The 23010-nt window shown below is 46.1% G+C and overlaps 1 protein-coding gene across 2 annotated transcripts in view; it reads right to left on the reverse strand.

Moving 5' to 3' along the window:
• Window positions 1-23010, reverse strand: part of LOC142314855 (beta-1,4-galactosyltransferase 1-like) — a 230286-nt gene that overhangs the window by 25913 nt on the left and 181363 nt on the right. For both annotated transcript variants that reach the window (XM_075352502.1, XM_075352501.1), the window contains one exon: window positions 12804-13039. In XM_075352502.1, the coding sequence (XP_075208617.1) occupies window positions 12804-13039 (236 nt within the window). The remainder of the gene's footprint in view (window positions 1-12803; window positions 13040-23010) is intronic.

The raw sequence follows: 23010 nt of genomic DNA on the forward strand, positions 1-23010 counted from the left end.
CATCTTAGCTGCTATAACCATCCACCCCGGAGGACAGCGACAGCAGTAGCGGGTACGATGAACAAACGGTGCAAAAAAAATAAACGATTTTTTAAAAATGAGCGAGGTGTCAACGATACACGATTTGCGAACGTTCTGCGTCGCTCGTAGGTGTCACACGGGACAACGTCGTAAACGATGCAGGATGTGCGTCACGAAAACCGTGACCGCGACGACATATCGCATGATAGATCGTCTCGTGTGACGCCCGCATAAGAGTTATTGGCCAATTGAATTGGGCAGAAAAATAAGGATGTTTCCATTTAGTCGCCCATTTAAACAAGCTGGCAAGCACCCAACAAATAAGCCAAATGCTCATTCATTAGCTGAAATGATTTTTATATTGGTTTAAAAATCATTCTTCTCGACAGCACAATGACCTGTGTAAACAGATGATGTACTAACAATAACATGATGTTCTATGCATACAGAATGATCAGTCTGTGTACATTCAACATTTGATGACATGTCTAAACAGGCCATTATCTGACTGCTGATCAGCTTGCAAGTAGCGGTCAACTCGTGTAAATGTGCCCTAAATTGCCCAAAGGTTCCCCCTAAGGTTTCCATCTGACACCATTGTCTACAGGGGTGGAAATATTGTTGGTGTAAATTGTACAGTCACACAGGGGCTCAAGAGGTAAGGGAGCCCAACCCATTTTCATCTTGAAGACTACACATATTGACACCATGAAGAGCTATTGGACTGCAAAGAGCCCATATACTGTTATAGTGTAGCACCCACGAGGCAAGGGGTTAAACTTGTTACTCGTCGCCAGGCCTGGTGATGTCGGGTCTGGGGATGTCACAGGTGGCCCTGCCCAGCTTTGTGGCCCCGAGGTGTGAAATAAGAACGGGAGGATGATGATGGTAGAAGAGATGAACTGGATAGTTTGTCTGGTGACGCCACCTATGTACACGGTCAGGGATTAGCCGCCGCTGCTGTCGCTGTCCTCCGGGGTGGATGGTTATAGCAGTTAAGATGTTTCTGCTCCCCACAAATGGAAGGGGGCCCCGGGGAGGATAATGAGTGGGATAGTGGCCGTTGGCGCCGAAGCGCGGGGTGACAGCAAGGACAGACGGACGCAGTCTCTGTGGTTTCAAGGTTTCTTTACTCACAGTCCCAATTTTCTACTCCCGGAGTACCGGTCACCGTCGTGTTGGGCCCCAGTCGATCCCAGGTCCGTTGGACGTCAGAACCGGTACAGTGGAAAGTGAGCCCTTCCTCCTTGCGCCTTTGGAGGTGGATCCCCATACCCTGAAGCTACTTGGGGACCCCGGTTCTTGAAAGATTAGCTCTCGTCCCGTATGCAGGTGCCGCGGGTCCGTGGTGGGGCCTGACTTAGATCACGACTCCTGACCCTATGTAGCACTGTGCTCCAAGAACTGTGGTGGACAAAGGGACATACAATCCCCCTGTCGTGCAGATTTTAAGATTTTGGTGGTACATCTTGAAGTCTGTTCCACCCTAGGAATCTGTACCCTGCTCCGCGCCGACCCCGAGGGAGCAAGGAAGCTCTCCCCTCGGAGACCATATTGGCTCCTGCGTCCCATCAGAACCACCGGTAAAACCCGTCTGCCTCCTTCCTCTCCTGCTAGAGAACTCTCTAACTGTTGTGTTGGCTCCTAATTCCCCCTGGTGGCTGCTCCTTCCACCGTTTCCCTGTCACTAGTGTGTGGCAGCCCCCATGTTTGGTGACTACTTTAAGACCCAACCCTAGCCCGGTCCCCATTGGGGAGGGCAACCTATTTGTGTGTTTGAGTTTGTGTGTGGTGGAACCGGTACCGACCTCCTCTGGCTCCAGGATGAGTACTGCACCTTAAGTGAGGTGCAGTACCCTGTGGCGACTGAAGCTTCAGGGGCGCTACTGTCGCGGACGGGTGCCGCGCCGCGGCAGAGGGGCTGCTCGGGGGCGCTCAGGTCCGGATCGTGTCTGGGGCTTGAGTGGTGACCGGACCCAGGGCTCGTGCAACCGCCCGTCCTCGCAACAGTGAAAAGGGGGGTATTTACAAGGGAGATCGTTTTTGTCTGTGACGCCACCTGTGGGTTGCGGTGATGGGATGGTGGCACCGCCGCTGCCTCTTGTGTAAGCGCCCGGGACCAATGGTGCTGGGCAGCAAGTTGGTGTCCCCTCCACGGGTAGGGGAGGTGTGGTCCCGGGGCCCAGGTGTAGGTGGGAAGCGGGTGTAGGGCGCCGTCGGCAGGTTGGACCGGATGACACCGGTGTACTCACGATTAGGAATAATCCACACAGAGTCTGTACTGTAAACCAAGGCCGGATGCCGGTTGCCGTTGGAGAGGTGTGCTGGTCCCGCACACGGGTTAGCAAGGTAGGGACCCTTCCTCCTGCACTCGTGTCTTGCTGTGTGTTGATTTAACCTGCTTGGAACGGGAGAAATCTGCTCCCCTGCAGTTTTGTATCAGGGGAAGCCGTGCCCGCAAAATCTGACCCGTGGAATTTTAATGGGTTCTTGGCGGACACCCTATCCCCCGCGTTGGGCTGCCATTTTGCTCTCTCTGGGCTTCTCCCTCTGGAAACAAGGCCTGAAACCTTGTCCAGCTGGTCAATTAACAAGGGGCTTGAAGCTTGCCTCATCCTAGGGTCCAGGTACCCCTCCTGTGCACGGCCTCCAGACCGGATTCCCGTTGTCGGTACCGGCGGGCTACAACCCTGCCCCAGTCCACTTCAGGTCTCCCGCAACCGGATCTCCATCGCCTGTGGCCCTACTCTGCCGTCTGCCACCTAGTCGGCTATCCCGTGGTCCAAGGGCTCCAACCCTGACCACGCTGCACTTCAGCTCCACTCCAACTCCAAACTGAACTCAAAATGGACTCAAAACTGACTGGTTCCCTCCCCTTGTCACCTCAAAACCCCTAGGTGGGTGTTCCCATCCACCTGGTCCCATCCACTGGTGTGTCCCGGCTGTTATAGGGGGGGCGACTAGGCTTTTTGGCTGGTGTTCCCGTGTGTGGAAGTTGTGTTAATTACCAAGGAGGAGGCGATTCCTGTACCCTTGGTGGGGGGTACAGTCATCTGTGACTACTTGGTTTTTCCAGGGCATCACACTACACTAGCACAGGAGTCCTTTTCTATCTGTGTCAGCTCATGTTTGTGTAGATAGATATAATACAAACGTTATATCTGGTCTATATCTCTGATTAACCAACGCCTGATTATAAAAGCTTTCTATTTTTCTCACCATATATTTTTTTTACATTTCCCATTTATTCTCTCCATGCCAATTAGTTCCTCTAATTATTCAATATAATATGCAATGTAATTTTTTTGCTTACTGTAACTATAATTTTACGGAATTTACAATTGTGGTTCACACAACCAAAAATGATGCTGTAGATTTTCTCACCAGTCTTGATGAGGGAACATGTTAGAGTCAAGAATTCTTGATTCATGAAGAGGTGCCCACCACTTCAAGGATGTGGATCATCTGATGAGTGGTGTGTGCCACATCAAGAATCTTAAACCACGCGTGGATGTCACAACTCAGCATGAATTAGAGTAGCCGAGGCATCACGCCTCGATGTGCCTCCATCATGTCCCTGCTCCTGCCATCCCCACTCATTTTGGCATAGCTGGCAGAAAATGGTCAAAAGTGTCAAAAATCACAACATGTTTGAGCAACCCAAAGTTGCACCCACATTTTGCAACTTTTCAAAGCACTTTACAAGATAATTTTGATGAAATTCCTTTGATGAATTGGGGTTTAAGGATTCATTTACATGGGCAGATAATTGTTTTAATGATGAGCAATGCGATCGTAAGTCACGACTAGCAAACAGTGTTAGACAAGCGGTTATATAGGATGAGAATTGTGAATGAGATGGTTGAGTGGTGATTGTTACATCATAACCTCGAACATCATGCACTCTTTTCACACTGGTTTTTTGTTGTAAGTGAGCTCAACATTAAATCTCAAGTGATAATAGATATCTTTAATCCATTAATTCATAAAGCATTTCCGTTGATACCCTTAAAAGATTATTTAATCAAATTAGTGAAGCAAACTTATTTTTCACTAATAAATATGGACTCGTTGCAATGCTCCAACTACTTCTGAATTATTGAGGGCTTGAATTCGAAACTCCTGTGGATCAAATTGTTGAACAAGCAAACAATCTCCAATAACATTACACAATTTTTTAAATTGATCTAGAATTTTCTCATTCACCTAAACAATTTCATGGATGATGAACGAGTGATTTTGGTCACATTGTTCAGTCACTCAACAAATGTTCATTACACAATTGTTGTAAACGATTAGTCGTTACCATGAGAATATGACAGATTATCGTCCATGGTGAATGGGCTGAGGCTTTACCTGCTTGGCAAAGCCAGCCAAAGTGTCATTGTGGCGCCCCAGGACCTGGTCGCCACAACAGCATTGCCCCTCCAAAGGGTTAATGCTGAGCCTGGAGGTAATTGGGGGAATCATTGGCCAGTAAGTTCAACATCCAACGCAGTTTCTCCCTCAGGCCAGCAGGGGGAGCTCTGAACCTGGAGTTCCAGGGAGCATTCCTCAAGTCTGACCTGAGGGAGGAGTTAGTGTTCAGTCTGTGAGGAGAGCAGAGAGAGCAGACGCAGAGTGTGCAGTCTGGTGAACTGGGGCTGGAGCTGGTTAGCTCAGTCCAGGGAGGCCAGAGCTGCTCAGTCCAGATGACGTCCCGTGGATGCGGCAAAGGAGGATTCCGCCAACCCGAGGAAAAGACACAGACCGGTATGATTCAACTGGACAACCGATCTGCCGCCGCTGCAGCCAGGCGGGCCACCTTGCAAGACACTGTCCTTTAAATGGGCCGAATCTGGGGCCAGGAGCCAACCCCCAGGTGTAAGGAAGCCTGGCTCAACTCCCAGTCGCAGCAAGTATGTGGGAGGACGACCGGTCCTTCCTATTGTGCTGGATGGGATCCCTTTGAATGCCCTCCTGGATACGGGGTCCCAGGTAACAACCATCCCTTATAAACTGTACAAAAGATATTTGGCTAATTCAGACATTTGTGATGGAAAATTGTCTTGCCGAAGTGATAATTTTGTTGCAGCAGGCGTCTGAAACTGCCAGCTCCGGGCAGCAGCGTGCCCTACAGAGGGAAATCAGAGCACTGATGAGGAGGCAGCAGGTAGAGCTGGCCGGAGGAGAAATTGGCAGTGTGAGGGTAAGTGACCCCCTCCCCATTGCAATACCCCCAAGAAGTGAAATGTTGATATGGTGTCGGGCAGCAATAGGCCTCAAGGGTCAGGATTACCCGGCCTTGGTAGAACCGGTGTATTCAGACAGCAGGCCTGGAGTCTTGATAGCCAGAGGGGTAGCAGACGTCCGCAAGGGAAGAGTGCCCGTCCGTGTCCTGAATTGTGGGGAGGAGGAAGCCAGATTGCCCCGGTACGCCACTGTAGCAAAACTGTACACTGTTAGTAACAATACCATCAAAGCAGTGGAACCCTTGATCCCGTCCGACCAGGCGGAAGACAATGGCTCCAAGGGACAGCTGGAGGACTGGTGCCAAAAATTACATGTGGGCACCGACTCCACCCCCTCACACCAAAAGCATGGGGTTTACCGGGTGGTACAGGAATACGAGTGGGTCTTCAGCAAACACCCCCTAGATTTTGGGCAGGTAAAAGGGGTTAAACATCAAATCCCCACTGGTGACCATCATCCCATTAAAGAGAGATACCGCCAAGTACCCCCAGCACAGTATCAGCGTGCCAAAGAAATGTTACGGGAAATGAAGGAGGCTGGGGTTATCAGAGATAGTTGTAGCCCCTGGGCAGCTCCACTAGTGCTCGTAAAAAAAAAGATGGTACAATGAGAATGTGCGTAGATTACAGACAAATTAACCGCATTACACATAAAGATGCTTATCCACTACCCAGAATAGAAGAGTCATTAACAGCCTTAAAATCAGCTAATTATTTCTCCACCCTGGATCTCACCAGTGCGTATTGGCAGAGGCGGACAAGGAGAAGACTGCATTCACGACACCAATGGGTTTCTGCGAGTTCAATTGTATGCCGTTCGGGCTCTGCAACACCCCAGGGACATTTCAGAGATTGATGGAGTGCTGCTTGGGCCATTACAACTTTGAAACCGTGCTATTGTACCTGGATGACGTCATAGTCTACTCCAAGACCTACGAAGACCACCTGAGGCACTTAGCAGAAGTGTTTGAGTCCTTGTCGGAGTATGGCCTGAAGATAAAGCCGTCCAAATGTCACCTCTTGAAGCCAAAGGTACAGTACCTGGGTCATGTGGTCAGCGCAGAAGGTGTGGCACCTGATCCGGAGAAAGTCACAGTAATCAAGGACTGGCCAAGACCCACCACGGTAAAGGAGGTGCGGCAGTTCCTTGGGCTGGTGGGCTACTACCGAAGGTTCATTGATGGTTTCACAAAGATAGCAGCGCCTCTTTAAGATCTCCTGGTGGGCCAGCCAAAGAAGGCTAAGAAACAAAGCCCTCCATTTGAATGGAACAGCCAAATAGAAACATCTTTTGTCCGGCTGAAAGGGGCTCTCACGGGAGAAGAAATTCTGGCCTACCCTGACTACAGCCAGCCATTTGTACTGTATAGAGACGCCAGCAACGTGGGACTGGGAGCAGTTCTGTCCCAGGTGCAGGGAGGCAGAGAGAAGGTGATAGCTTACGCCAGTAGGAAGCTTCGTCCCACAGAAAGGAATCCAGAAAACTACAGTTCCTTCAAGCTGGAGTTCCTCACTATTGTTTGGGCAGTGACTGAACGCTTCAAGCACTATCTGGCATCGGCCAAGTTCACCATCTTCACGGACAACAATCCGTTGACACATCTGGCAACAGCCAAGCTAGGTGCGTTGGACCAGTGATGGATGGCCCGGCTGTCTAACTTTGACTTTACTATCAAGTACCGGGCTGGCAAGAAGAATAACAATGCTGATGCGTTGTCCAGAATGCCTCACTTACCCGAGTCTGGAGAAGACCTGGATGAACTCGAAGAGATAGAGTTACCGGCTTTCCATCACCAAGGTGTTTCCCAGTGTGAGCATGCTGTAGGAGTGAAGCGCTCGAGCCAGCACGAGGTCTCGGTCAACCCATTACTCCACCATAATTGGGAAGAGACACAGAACGGTGACCCGGCCGTGCGATTGGTCAAAGAAAAGCTAGCACAAGCTGAGACCCATCTCGGTCCAGATGCTCCACAAGAAGCCCAGCAGCTGCGGAAGGAGAGGGGACGACTGTTCACCTACCAAGGCAAGCTATGCAAGAGATATGTCAACTGGCGAACGAATGAACTCGTCTGGCAGATAGTGGTCCCACAGAGGGATGCTCCATTGGTCCTAGCAGCTTACCATGATAAAGCCGGACACTTCGGGTGGAAGAAGTTGGAGACCCTAGTCCGCGATCAGTTCTACTGGGTGCACATGAGAAAGGAAGTCGAGAAGTGGTGCCGAGACTGTGGTCCGTGTAACCTGAGGCGGAAGGATGATGCCAGCCAGAGGTCTCCCCTACAGCCAATTGTCACGAAGCAGCCCCTAGAGTTGGTGGCCCTAGACCACGTGAAGTTAACACCAAGCCGGTCAGGCTATGTTTACGCCCTCACCATTGTGGACCATTACTCTCGTTTCCTGGTAGTAGTGCCTGTAAAAGACCAGACAGCCAGACCAGCAGCTAGAGCATTTCAGTCATACTTTTGTCGACCTCACGGTTATCCTGAAAGGGTACTGACTGATCAAGGTCCTGCATTCGAGGCAGAAGTGTTTCAAGAGTTCTGTAACATGTACGGCTGTAAGAAAATCAGAACAACACCGTACCACCCCCAAACCAATGGATTGTGCGAGAAGATGAACCATGTGGTTATTGATATGCTCAAGACTCTACCTCTAGAAGAAAGAAACCAATGGCCAGAGAAGTTACCAGATCTAGTGGACTTGTACAATAATATCCCAGTAAACTCGACCAACTGCAGCCCTGCTTACTTGATGCGAGCAAGACCTGGCAAGTTACCTATAGACTTTGAGATGGGAACTGTGTCACCTGAAGCGGTCCAAGAGATAGAGGATTGGGATACAGAGCGACAACAGCAGTACCGCAAAGTTCAGGAATGCGTAGAAAAGAGCCTGTCCCAAGCAAGAATGAGACAACAAAAGAACTACAATCAAACAGCCCCAGCAACTCCCTTAGCACCTGGAGAACAGGTCCTCAAGAAAAAGCGGAGAGCGCATAAATTAGATGATCAGTTGGAGAATGAACCCTACACCATTATTCCCTCCAACTTTGAAAATAGTAAAGTATGTCTCATAAGCAAAGATGAAGGCAAGACCTATCAAGCAGTTTCTAGAGACCGCCTGAAAGCGTGCCCTGAACGGTGCAAAATCCAAAAGGAAGTAGAGGAAGTACAAGAAAGTCCCCAAATTCAAGAAAAAGAGGAAGAGATGATCCAAACAATACTTGGAAAATTCGCCAAAACTTGGACCCGAATAAATAATGCTATAGTGGTACCAGTCTTGACGTTCCCACAATTGGTCGAGCCAGAAACAGAAGAGGTTCCAGATCCACCTAAGGAACTGTCCATCCCAACACAAGATGACACGCCAGCAGTGGAACAGGAGAATCAACCCCCTGCCAGTGGTGAATCTGTCGTACCCTTGGCGAATCTCAGACCACGTAGGCAACCATCACGCATACCTATCAGGGTTAGGCCTACCAGTAGCACTGAGGTAGTGCATACACCAAGTAGTCAGGGACAAACACCAGAGCTACGCAGGTCCCAACGCAGCACTCGGGGACAGCCCCCTCCAAGGTATAGAGAGTAAAAAGAAAAAGTACCTATTAGAATGTATATAGTTATTTAAAATGTCTGTAATGTTGTGTATAAAATGCTTTTTATTTAAATGATTAAGTATATGGACAACTGGGTCACTGGACTATGAGTGGCCAAAACTTCAATTGCTTATAGGTTGCACCTCTGTGCTCTTCACCCTTGAAGAAAAACCCATCCGGCGTGCATGGAGTGGGGTCCTCAATGCTCTGACGCATGCCCAGAGCCTACGTTGGGGGTTTTATCGCAGCGGGTCCCCATGGAGCAGTGTAATGGACACCCGGCAGGGAGCCACACTGGACTCTTATAGTATTGTTTAAGTTTGTAACGTTTAAGAAAATGTGCCTCCCATAATGGGATGAAATGTTCTAACATGTTATGTCTTGTTTTTGTTTCTTCAGTCCGGGAGTACTGAGTTTAACTAAGGGGGAGTATGGCGCCCCAGGACCTGGTCGCCACAACAGCATTGCCCCTCCAAAGGGTTAATGCTGAGCCTGGAGGTAATTAGGGGAATCATTGGCCAGTAAGTTCAACATCCAACGCAGTTTCTCCCTGAGGCCAGCAAGGGGAGCTCTGAACCTGAACCTGACCTGAGGGAGGAGTTAGTGTTCAGTCTGTGAGGAGAGAGCAGAGAGAGCAGACGCAGAGTGTGCAGTCTTGTGAACTGGGGCTGGAGCTGGTTAGCTCAGTCCAGGGAGGCCAGAGCTGCAGAGAGGCAAAGAAGAAAACTTGGACATCGGAGTCTGTGGCCACCAGGGCCTAAAATATTCCCTGGTAGCTGAATCCGAAGGGCAGGAGAGCTGCAAGCACCTGGCCCATAAACAACCTGAAGGTACAGCTGCATCACCAGGGCCCGGTGTGGACTCCAGCAGAGAAGAACCAGAGAGGGCCTGTGCAGCCTACCACACAGGGAGAGGGTCGTATCATCGGTCCCAGCAGCAAGAGGGCCATTGCTAATCCAGAGTGCAGGGTCCTATAACAGCAAAGAAAGAACAGGAGTAGGCCTCATACTCATCTGGCCAAAAAGATACCTCAGTTACTTCCAGGCCAGCTGGAGCCCTCTACCACCTGTAACGGTCTCCCAGGACTGGACTGTTCTCAAAGTAAAAGAGGAGAAGGTAAAGAGACTACTGTTTGTGACTGTTTCTTTCACTGCCTGTCGGCCCTGCACCATATCATTCACACCAACATCACCATAGACACTTACAAGCACCAACTGTTGCCCCGGGGCACCGCTCCACCTGTGGGGAGCAGTACCACCATTCCTGCCGTTCCATCACCCTGGAGGCCTCATACAGCAGCGGCGGCTTAATAGCCGCAAACCACAGGTGGCGTCATGAAAATTATAAACTTTAACAATCACCCCCACTGAAGCCATCTTAATTGACCCCACCAGGGTACGGAGTCGGGCCCAGCCACCACTGACGACCCCCGGACTAGTCCGGCCCGGCACCGGGTGTCCCATAGCCCTGGGGTGGGCGAGTCATCATGATGTGACTGTAGGAAAGTGAGGGACAGGGGCTCCTATTCTGTTCCTCATGCTAGGGGTCCCTAGGCTCTCCCTATCCTCAGGGTTACCCCTAATGGTGGAGTCCCATGCCTGGCTATGCTCCTGACCAGAACTAATCTAATTTCCCTCACCCCCAGGGAAGGAAGTGGCAGGAAAGAAGGAAACAGATAAAGACAGACAGGGGAAAACCAAAACTCTGACACATTGCAAACACACAGGAACCAACAAAGAGAGACTCACAAGAAAAACAAAAGCAGGAAGGTAGCTACAATAAGACAACTAGGACTAACTCCTAACTCCACAATCACACAGCAGCAAGTACTACAACCACCAGTTAGTCTAGATCACAACATCTCACCAGACCTGCTAAGATAAATTATAGCTGGGACTGAGAGAAATGTCCTACCAGCATAAATAGGAGGGGAGCAGATGTGATTGGCTTCCCCACAACATGTGATCAAAGATGATTCACAAGCAGACCAGATTTAAGGGTACTTTACACGCTGCGACATCGCTAGCGATCTCAGTAGCGATATGAAGTTCGAGATCGCACATGCGTAAAATGACCTAAGTGCGATCTAAAAAAATATCGCACTTCCGCTCTAGAATTTCACATTGCTAATGAGATCGCTAGAGATGTCGCAGCGTGTAAAGTACCCTTAACTCTTGCTAGACTACCTATATACTACCAATCTTTTACTCAATGCCCAAGTCTGCCTGTGCTGATCACAGACATCAGAGAAGTTATCAAGTGGAATGAAACAACTGAAAATATGTCTTATATTCTAGGTTCTTCAAAGTAGCCACCTTTTGCTTTGATTACTGCTTTGCACACTCTTGGCATTCTCTTCATTAGCTTCAAGAGGTAGTCACTGGAAATGGTTTTCACTTCACAGGTGTGCCCTGTCAGGCTTAATAAGTGGGATTTCTTGTCTTATAAATTTGGTTGGGACCATCAGTTGTGTTGTGCAGAAGTCTGGTGGATACACAGCTGATAGTCCTACTGAATAGACTGTTAGAATTTGTATTATGGCAAGAAAAAAAGCAACCAAGTAAAGAAAAACGAGTGGCCATCATTACTTTAAGAAATGAAGGTCAGTCAATCCGAAAAATTGGGAAAACTTTGAACGTGTCCCCAAGTGCAGTGGCAAAAACCATCAAACGCTACAAAGAAATTCACATAGCTCACATGAGGACTGCCCCAGGAAAAGAAGACCAAGAGTCACCTCTGTTGCGGAGGATATGTTTATCCGAGTCACCAGCCACAGAAATCGCAGGTTAACAGCAGCTCAGATTAGAGAACAGGTCAATGCCACACAGAGTTCTAGCAGCAGACACATCTCTAGAACAACTATTAAGAGGAGACTTTGTGCAGCAGGCCTTCATGGTAAAATAGTTGCTAGAAAACCACTGCTAAGGACAGGCAACAAGGAGAAGAGACTTGTTTGGGCTAAAGAACACAAGGAATAGACATTAGATCAGTGGAAATCTGTGCTTTGGTCTGATGAGTCCAAATTTGAGATCTTTGGATCCAACCACCGTATCTTTGTGCGATGCAGAAAAGATGAACGGATGGACTTTACATGCCTAGTTCCCACCGTGAAGCATGGAGGAGGAGGTGTGATGGTGTGGGGTTGCTTTGCTGGTGACACTGTTGGGGATTTATTCAAAATTGAAAGCATATTGAACCAGCATGGCAACCACAGCATCTTGCAGCGGCGTGCTATTCCATCCGGTTTGCGTTTAGTTGGACCATTATTTATTTTTCAACAGGACAATGACCCCAAACACACCTCTAGGCTGTGTAAGGGCTATTTGACTAAGAAGGAGAGTGATGGGGTACTGCACCAGATGATCTAGCCTCCACAATCACCAGACTTGAACCCAATCAAGATGGTTTGGGGTGAGCTGGACCGCAGAGTGAAGGCAAAAGGGCCAACAAGTGCTAAGCATCTCTGGGAACTCCTTCAAGACTGTTGGAAACCATTTCTGGTGACTACCTCTTGAAGCTCATCAAGAGAATGCCAAAAGTGTGCAAAGCAGTAATCAAAGCAAAAGGTGGCTACTTTGAAGAGCCTAGAATATAAGACATATTTTCAGTTGTTTCACACTTTTTTGTTAAGTATTTCATTTCACATGTTTTAATTCATTGTTTTGATGCCTTCCATGTGAATCTACAATTTTTAGAGTCATGAAAATAGAGAAAACTCTTTGAATGAGGAGGTGTGTCCAAACATTTGGTCTGTACTGTATGTATATATATATATATATATATATATATATATATATATATAGATAGATAGATAGATAGATAGATAGATATATATATATAAAACATACACAAGAGTCTCCACTTTATTCTTTACAATTAGCCTAAGGCGCACGACGTAAGCAAAAGAGCAATAAAATTATTAGACTTTCAATTTTAGTAAGAACAGTAAATAATATTACCTGCTCCACAACATATATTCCAAAATCTCCTTGCTGCTTTTGAAGTAATGGGAGCATATAATGCAACCAGATTGTAAGATGTGGTTCTCGATCTCGAAAAGGAATGATTATGGCAATTTTCTGTTGTGCTTTGCAGAACTGAGGCTTTCCTCTTCCTCCTTCTTGCAAAAGTGAATTTTCTGACATTATATCCGAAAGAGACAAAGTCCTATTTACGTCCACATTGAAAGGACCTGCTGTTAGAAATAAAATAAAAATATATTAAAAACAAAAATACCTTATCCAAGGGTGTAATATGGGGAAGAAACAGTGTTGCGTTAGATGTGCACATCTGATTATACATATTTTTTATAAACACTTCCATGATAAAATTGCAAAGTCAAGGGTAAAAGGCATAAAAAATTCATAGCAAATCTGCCGCAGAAAGAGCATGCTGAGGATTTAAAAAAATATACACACTTAGAATTTCTGAACCTTATAACGAGAACTTTGTAAAACCCAGTTCACATTACAGAGAATATGAAATCCTTTGATTCACTGATAATTTCACACAAATTAGTAGAAACATTTGATTTAACAGATGTTTTTTGTGTGCACATTTATTAATCACTTTTATATATTCTATAAAGATCAGAAGGCTTTGCGGTGAATATTGCTTGAATTATAGTGGGAACAAATAGAGAAAAGATGCGACTGAACACCTATATATTAATCAAGTGGTAAACTTTATTAAACAGGTAAACAGTGATGGCAAGTTGCACAAACAAACAAGAAGGGGGCACAATTTTAGATGGTAAACCCAATATGTGAATAACAACAATGCTTAATTGAAAAGCACATGATGTGATAAACCCCAAAGTGTAAACCAACAATACACTCACATAGGAAGTAATGTCAAACCAGCAGAATAGTTGAAATTAGTTGCCAAACTGAAGCATAATATGCTGGAAGCTCACTTATGCAAAACAAACAGGGTATACCAGCAGGAATGGTGTCCATCCCAATGTCTGTTTCGGCTAGAGAGCCTTCGTCAATCCCCTGACGAAGGCTCTCTAGTCGAAACGGACGTTGGGGTGGATGCCATTCCTTCCGGTATACCCTGTTTGTTTTGCATAGGTGAGCTTCCAGCATATTATGTTTCAATTTAGCAACTAATTTCAACTATTGTGCTGGTTTGACATATTTTCCTATGTGAGTGTATTGTTGGTTTACACTTTGGGTTTTATCACATCATGTGCTTTTCAATTAAGCATTGTTGCTATTCACATATTGGGTTTACCAACTGGAACTGTTCTCCCTTCTTGTTTGTTTGTGCAACTTGCCATCACTGTTCACCTGTTTAATAAAGTTTACCGCTTGATTAATATATGGGTGTTCAGTCGCATCTTTTTTCTTTTTTGTGTTCATGTTTGTGCAGCAATTTTCCCGGGTCCATCACTTTTTGCATGTCCATTGACTATCATATATGGTCTATAATGATTTTGGATTATTACCATGCAATCGTTTTGGCTGTTGATTGTTACTGATATTGAATCATAGTGGTAATAAAAAAGTTTTGGCTTAGAAGCCAAAGTGAAAGTCACCATGACCTCTCTATTGTTTCATGAATTTATTATTCTTCAGAAATAATTACATTTTTTTATGGTAGCAAAACATCCAAACACTGTGTCCAAACTCCGTGATATGAAAGCTTTCTAATTTCACACCTAGACAATTTTTAACCTGAAATTTACAAAAGAAGTTACAGAAAAGTTTTCAAAATGTCAAATCCTTGGTTTCTAAAATTGCTAGTAATAGTCCAGTTATTAATGAATAAATACTGTTTAGCGTAGGTTTATGTGTGCACATTATTATTTTTTGTTGCACATTATATAATGATTAGAAGGCTTTGCAGTAAATATTCTGAATTGTCTGAATAAACAAGTATATTTTATATCTTTTCTAGCTATTGTAGAAAACCATCGAAAGGCTGAGTCTAAACTCCGTGATCCGAAAGTTGAACTCAGGAATGCCTATATTTCTAATTTCACACCTAAAATGAGTTGTTTATCGCTCGCCAGCCCTTGTCCAGTTTTTCCTGCCTGCCGCCATCCTTTTCTCCCTTATTGACAGGTTACTCTTATCTATCCCCCCCACAGAAATCTTGTGATCATATGCCACATCATCAGGAATTTAAAATTGACTTTCTTGCCTGTGTGAGATTTCCAGAGGGGAGGCACATTACTCAAAAAAGAGTAACCTGTCAATCAGGGAGCAAAGGATGGCGGAAGGCAATGAAAATTGGAAAGAGGACAGTGAGCTGTAAGTGCATGGTCACGCTCCTTGTATTTGCGGCTTATTAACATGAAAAAATTAATAGATTACCATATTTTTCGCTTTATAAGACACACCGGATTATAAGATGCACCCCAAATTTAGAAATAAAAAAGGTAAAAAAATAAAAATGGGGTCCGTCTTATTCTCCGGTGTTGTCTTACCTGAGGGGGTCAGCAGTGGTGGCAAAGCGGGGTCACGGGAGGCAGAGGTTATGCTGGCAGGTGCGGTGGGTCAGTGGCTGCTGCATCCGTGGTGGCAGGTGCCGCGGGGTCCGTGGTGGCGGCAGGTGCCGCGGGGTCCGTGGTGGCGGCGGCAGGTGAGTGGTGCAGCAGGCCGGTGCGGTGAGTGTCCCAGTGTCCGCGGTCCCGGTTCAAATGATGGCGCCTGGAGCGGCGCATGCGCAGATGGAGCTCTCATCCAAGGGCTCTATCTGCGCACGCGCTGACTTCCGGAGCGGCGCATGTGGAGATGGAGCTCTCATCCAAGAGCTTCATCTGCACACACGCCCGCTCCCGGCGCTATCATTTGAACCAGAACCGCGGACACACTGTAACACAGGGTAACTTGCTGCACAGCCGCCCGCCCGCACAGAGAGGCAGATAGCACCGACAGGCACCCAGCTGCCGCGCGCATGGAGGCACAGACACCCGGCTGCCGCCCGCATGGAGGCACAGGCACCTGTCTGCCGCTCGCACGGAGGCACGAGCACCCAACTGCCGCCAACACGGAGGCACAGGTACCCGACTGCCGCCCACACGGAGGCACAGGCACCCGACTGCCGCCTGCACAGGTACCTGGCTGTCACCCGCACGCAAGCACAGGTACCCGGCCGCTTGCACGCAGCCACAGGCACCCGGCCACCCGATCGCCGCACTGACAGGACCCCCAGGTAAAGCTATATTCGGATTTTAAGACCCACCCCTCATTTTCCTCCCAACTTTTTGTGAGGAAAAGTGCGTCTTATAATCCAAAAAATACGGTACTTTGAAATGCAAAGAAGCATTACAAAAATTGTAGCAGTAATACTTGTTGACGTTCCCTTTTATTCTCTTTTAACGCTATTATTTCTACACTCTCTCCTCTAAACAGAGTTCAAAAAAGCTTTTTTTATTTTTACCTTCTTCTCATCTTATTTGTTTCTTAAGGGGGCTTGACATGCTGCGACAACGCTAGTGATGTGGCTAGCGTTCGCACCCGCCCCCGTCGTTTGTGCGTCACAGACAAATCGCTGCTCGTGGCGGACAAAATCGCTAGTACCCATCACACATACTTACCTTCCTAACGACGTCGCTGTGGCCGGAAAACAGCCTCTTTTCTAAGGGGATGGTTCGTGCAGCGTCACAGCGACGTCACACGGCAGGCGTTCAATAGATGTGGAGGGGCGGAGAGCAGCCGCATAAAAGTCACGCCCACCTAGTTACTGGAGGACGCAGGTACGGTGTTGTTCATCGTTCCCGGGGTGTCACACGTAGCGATGTGTGCTGCCTCAGGAGCGACGAACAACCTGCTTCCAGAACGAGCAACGATATTTGGGAAATGGACGACGTGTCAACAATCAACGATTTGGTGAGTATTTTGCATCATTAGCTGTCGCTCGTATGGGTCACACGCAACAACGTCGCTAACGAGGCCGGATGTGCGTCACGAATTCCGTGACCCCAACGACATCTCGTTAGCGATGTCGTTGCGTGTAAAGCGGCCTTTACTGTTTTGTATATGCGACTGCAGAAAATAACAGAGCTTTTAGGAAAAGCATACAGCAGAACAAATGTACAGTATAATAAGAGTGATCTGGTGTTTGTGGATATCAAGAGATACACTAATAACTACTATTTTGAATTTCAATAGCTTTCATTTACACAATGCATATATCTTTCTCATTTTATCGAACACCCCAGGCAAGATGGTGCTGGTCTAGAGACATGGTCGGAACATGAAATTCAGCCACAGATATGAATAATGGGCAGATATAAGGAAAGAAATGAGTAAGAGTAGACAGCTTCAAACCAATATACAAATATGCTGCTCATCGTCTGCATCTGAAGAATTGACATGAGATTTCACAAATTTTGTTGCAGACACTGTAGCTAAAATGCTATGGTTTTACTTTAGCCTTAAAGGGGATTTGTCGCCAGAATTTTGCAATGTAAGCTAAGGACAGCATGCTGCAAGAGTTAAAAAAGTAAAAACATCTGGTTTTTCTTATCTGTGTGCCAGCAATTGTTTACTCAATCTAAAATGATTATTGCTCTATGATTAACATTAGGCTATGTGACCACGGGAGTTTGTACCTGCAGATATATCCGTAGGTACATCCGCAGGTTTCCCGCTGCTGCTCGCCGGAATCCGCAGCTATTTTTAGCTGCGGTAGTACAGCGAAATAGCTGCGGTAAACCTGCGGGCATTTGTGTGACTTACCTGTGGAAGTCCCGTCCTCTATCTCCATAGTGGAGGGCCGAGATTTCCGCAGGTAATTCTGCAGAAATAATTGACATTCAATTACGTGTGGCTGCGGGACATCCGCAGCATGTTCCGCAGCTGCACGTATCCGCAGCATGGACACAGCACTCCCCATGTCCCATAGGATAACATGGGGAGTGTCTGTACATGCTGAAACCTGCAGATTTATCTGGAAAATCCAGAAAAGCTACGGATTTTCCGCAGATAAATCCGCAAGTTCAATTTCCTGTGAACACATGGCCTTAGTGTGACTCCTCAGCATCTGCAGACCAGTCAGACACGCCCGCTGCTGTGATTGACACCTCACAGTCAATGCACAATCCCTATTGAGAGCCTTATGTGGGCGGGGACAGCTCCCAGCTCAGCTACACTCAATTCTGAGATAAAGTCAGAATGACTGCACCCTGTAATATAAGAAAAGCATGGTTAATTTCAGAATCTCTTTGCCTATACTAGCTGCTCTCAGGTGAAGTAGCAAAAACCTGGTGACAGAGTCCCTTTAAAAAGCAGTTTCAGTCAAATTCTGCTGTATATTTTCTCTGGGCTTTTTTCCCATCATTCTGATACAGATTGGTCTTAAGGCTGCTTTCCACGGTACGATTACACATACGATATCGTATGCGATCGTACCCACCCCTATCGTATGTGCGGCACGTTTAATTTATTTCCCGTCACACGTACTTACCCTTCCATACGACTTTGATGTGGGCGGCGAACATCCACTTCCTGGAGTGGGAGGGACGTTCGGCGTCACAGCGACGTCACACGGCAGCTGGCCAATAGAAGCGGAGGGGTGGAGATGAGCGGGACGTAAACATCCCACCCACCTCCTTCCTTCCGCATTGCCGCCAGGAGCCGTGGGACGCAGGTAAGATCTGTTCATTGTTCCCAGGGTGTCACACACAGCGATGTGTGCTACCATGGGAACATTGAACAACCCGACATTCAAATTTTAGTAATTGAACGACGTGCGTGCGATCAACGTTTTAATGTTTAATCGCAATCGCACGGAGGTTTCACACGCTACAATGTAACTAACGATGCTGGATGTGCGTCACTTAAGACGTGACCCCGCCGACACATCATTAGATAAATTGTAGCGTGTAAAGCCCGCTTTAGTTTCATCTGTCCAAAGAATGCTTTTTCAGAACTGGACGGCTTCTTTACAATTTTGTTTTTCAAAGTCTAATCTGGCCTTTTTATTCTTAATCCTGATTAATGGTTTGCACCTTGTGGTGAACCCTCTGTATTTGCTCTCAAGTCTTCTCTTTATGGTAGACTTAAGGCCGCTTTACACGCTGCGACATCGCTCAAGCGAACTCGTTGGGGGCACGGAATTTGTGACGCACATCCGGTCGCTTTAGCGATGCCGTTGCGTGTGACACCTTTGACCGATTTTGCATCGTTGCAAAATCGCTCATCGGTGACATGGGGGTCCATTCTCTAATATCGTTGCTGCAGCAGTAACGAAGTTGGTCCTCGTTCCTGCAGCACACATCGCTATGTGTGACACCGCAGGAACGAGGAACCTCTCCTTACCTGCCTCCCGCCCACAATGCGAAAGGAAGGAGGTGGGCGGGATGTTACGTCCCGCTCATCTCCGCCCCTCCGCCTCTATTGGGCGGCGGATCAGTGACGCAGCTGTGACGTCGCTGTAACGCTGAACGAACCACCCCCCTTAGAAAGGAGGCGGTTCGCCGGTCACAGCGACGTCGCAGGGCAGGTAAGTAGTGTGACGGGTCTCGGCGATGTTGTGCGCCACGGGCAGCGATTTGCCCATGTCGCACAACCGATGGGGAGGGGACCCACGCTAGCGATATCTGTACCGATATCGCAGAGTGTAAAGTGGTCTTTAGGCTATGTTCACACAGGGCTTTTTTGGTAAGTTTTTTTCCTGAACAAAACCTGATCATGTGGCAGGAAATTTCCTTAAGTCATCTGTGTTTTTGGTGCATTTTTTCTACAAAATGTGTTGTATCAATGAAAAAACGTTGCAAAAATGCTGCAAAGAATTGACATGCTCATTCTTTGAAATCTGCAGCAAAAAACAGGTATTTAATAAAACAGTCAGGAAAAAATCTGCAGGTGTTTGTGTGTGTGCATGAACTTTCAGAAATCTCATAGACTTTGCTGGGACTGTAAAAAGCAGCTTTTTATTAGCATGGATTTACATAAAACCAAGGCAAATCTGCAGCTAAAAACACAGCAAAAACTTACCTGAAAAGCCCTGTGTGAACATAGCCTTAGATACTGAAACACCTACTTCCTGGACAGTGTTCTTAACTTGGGTGAATGTTGTGATTGGTTTTTTCTTCAACATGGAAAGGATTCTCCAATCATCCACCACAATTGTGTTTTATGGACAGCCAGAACTTTTTGAGTCCCCAAGCTCACCAGTACCTCCTATCCTTTGCAGATTTAACCAAACTATTGATGTGCGCTCCCTACATTACTGCTATCTCCCTGATGGATTTCTTCTTTTTTTTCAGCCTAATGATGGGCTGTTTCTCTTCCATTGAGAGCTCCTTTGACCACATGTTGTGGTATCACAGCAACAGCTTCCACAACACCTGCTATACCTGGAATCAGCTCCAGACCTTTTACCTGCTTAATTTGTGCTGGATAATTGTGGCCGTACCCCATGCAGCCCATAATAGAGCTTTTGAGAAAATTGTCCAATTTTTTTCGGTTCCTTTGATGAAGAAGCAGCTACATACTAAAGAGCTGTAATTATTAAACCCTTACTCCAATTAGGATGTGGATACCCTCAAATGAAAGCGGAACATCTGCATATTGATCACACTGGTCTACATTTGAAAATTAAAAATACATTTTACTGACTTAAATATTTTTGCTGATTTTAACCAAACAATCAAAGTTGCTGATTCCACATATGAAGTAAAAAATGTAGTGAGTCAAATTTTTTCACAAATGACAAATGTTTGATTAAGGTTTTAAAGTCAAATATCAAGGGGTAATAAGGAATTCTGAAGATGTGATAGCGCGTAATATCTTTGACTAACCAAGAGCACAATAGTTATGCAAATTGTATTTGTTAGGAGAGAAAGGTTCTGGTCTTGGATCCTCTGGAATAGTTATGAAAAGGGTTATTATACTGGAAACACCAAAGCTGAATTTTTTTCTTTGACCCTTACTTCACTGTCAGATTTTCAGCACATGTACTGCACACTTTATGTGGTGCCCAAGGTTTTTCCTGGTCACCCAATTTAACCCTAACAAATGCATGATAACTTTTACACAGAAAGTCACATACATTTGTCCTTTGTTTGGGTCTTATAAAACAACCATTAATAAAACAGAATATGTCAAGATCATTCCTGCATGTCCATGTTTGAGTGTTGGATGACATAGTCAACCAAACCCTTTTTAACATAGTTAAAGCCTGTTGAACAACTGAATTCTGCCATCGATTCTCACACTGCTTATATAGCCATAAAATTCTGACATTAATAGTTTTTAACTGCTTATTAAGCAGTCTTCCTATTAGGCCTAAGACACACGGCATGAAAATCGGACCAAGTGCAATGCGATAAAACATCACATTCCACTCGGACCAATATTAACCTATGTCCCAGCACCCATTAGCGATTATTTTCTCGGCCCTAATCGGACCTAGAAAACAATCGCGGCATGCTGCAACTGTAATGCGAGACTCTTTGTCTCACACCCATTCAAGTCTATGGGGAAAGAGAAAGATCGCACTGCTGCACTCACGGTACACTGGTGTACCGCGAGTGCAGGGCGAGAATGGCAATAGCCGGATACGGAGGACAGAGGGAGATAAATCCCTCCCTCCCCTAATCAGTGCCGGCCCGCCCCTCCTCAGCGTTGGCCTGCCCCTCCTCAGTGCACATTGGCACGCCCCCCCCGCAGCTGAGGTCCAATCGCATGATCGGACCTCAGTTGCAGTGACACTCGCATGACACTCGGCTCCTGCTGCCTACCAGCATGAGCCGAGTGTCATGCGAGGATCGCACTAGTGCCCCGTGTGGCCCCGGCCTTAGTTATACCGATTGCAGAGCAGTGTTATATAACTGTACCTTGGATATGTTTTAGTAAATAGCTAAAATGCCAAAACTTGTATCACTGTCAAAATATTTGTGGATCTAACTGTGATCTTAATTCAGCAGACCCCTGGATGTCACGCCAACCCATTGGCTCCATGAAATTGTGTTACAGGAGTACCAATAAGTGGTTAGAACAAGTGTACCCTTTGCCAGTGTCACAGATTTACAGCAAAATTGAACAGGTTAGGTGCCAACCTGGTGCAGGCCTCTGTTCCACGTGTGTTGAAGGCCGTCAGAAACTCAGACTCAGCTTCTGAGCCTGCGTCATAGTCAGGGAGCCAGTATATGATGTTATTGGAGTTAATAGGAGAAGCTTGAGGAACCATCATAATTTTTATTTCCCACATGATAACAGCTGATAAAACTATGAAAGAAAAACTGGCACACTTGGTTCGAAAACACTTTTTTGCTTATGAGAAAAATCCATCCATTTTTTTCACAGATATGGTGAGCACCCATCATAACCTGTGGTGTTATTCACGAGTCTTGTTTTTTAGGGACTGTGTGTCTGTGCAAAACTCATGGAGACATATCCGTTTTTGTCTGGTATCACAGATAAAAAGTGGCAATACAAGTCTATGGGTCAGTGAAAAACAATGATGTTAAAAACTGACACACAGATGACACATTGATCCAAAACACTGATGAGAACCAGTACCATTTTTTCACGTATGTGTATAAACACGTGTGAGTGAGGCCTCAGAAACAATCATTTGGATATTAAAAAAATCCCTGCAATGTAACCATTTACCACTAGAGAGCAGTGTAGGACCAAAATACAATAATCTGTATAAAGGCTCGCTCACACTGGTTTATTATTATTATTATTATTATTATTTATTAATTAATACAGAGTGCAATTCAAGAAAACATTACAGTGCACTCTGACCAATGTTAGTCAATGATGCAGCTCTAATTGGACTGAGAAAATACTGTCAGCATGTCTCGGGTCAAGACGCACCCATACAAGTCTACAAAACAATTTTTACAATTATTTAATGGAACACAATGTTATTTATTTTTGATCAGGTCTTTTTTTTCACAGATCAGGGGTGCACCACCAGAAAGCTGAAAAATAGAGAGGTAGAACATAATGCCGATATCAGAAAGAAAAAAATTAATACCTCAGGTGCAGCCAAACATTTTTTACAAGAGCATGATGGAGATCTGAGTGATTTCAGATGCATGCGCTTTTTAAGGGTTAATAAACCCAAACGTGGAGGAAATTGGAGGAAAGCATTCCTGAAAGCAGAGGCGCTGTGGATATTAAATTTTAATACCAAGATACCTTTTGGTTTGAATTTTTGTAATGATTTAATGTACATTTATTAATGAATTTTGGT

This window comes from Anomaloglossus baeobatrachus, chromosome 1 (genome assembly GCF_048569485.1).
Source record: "Anomaloglossus baeobatrachus isolate aAnoBae1 chromosome 1, aAnoBae1.hap1, whole genome shotgun sequence".
Lineage (NCBI taxonomy): Eukaryota > Metazoa > Chordata > Amphibia > Anura > Aromobatidae > Anomaloglossus > Anomaloglossus baeobatrachus.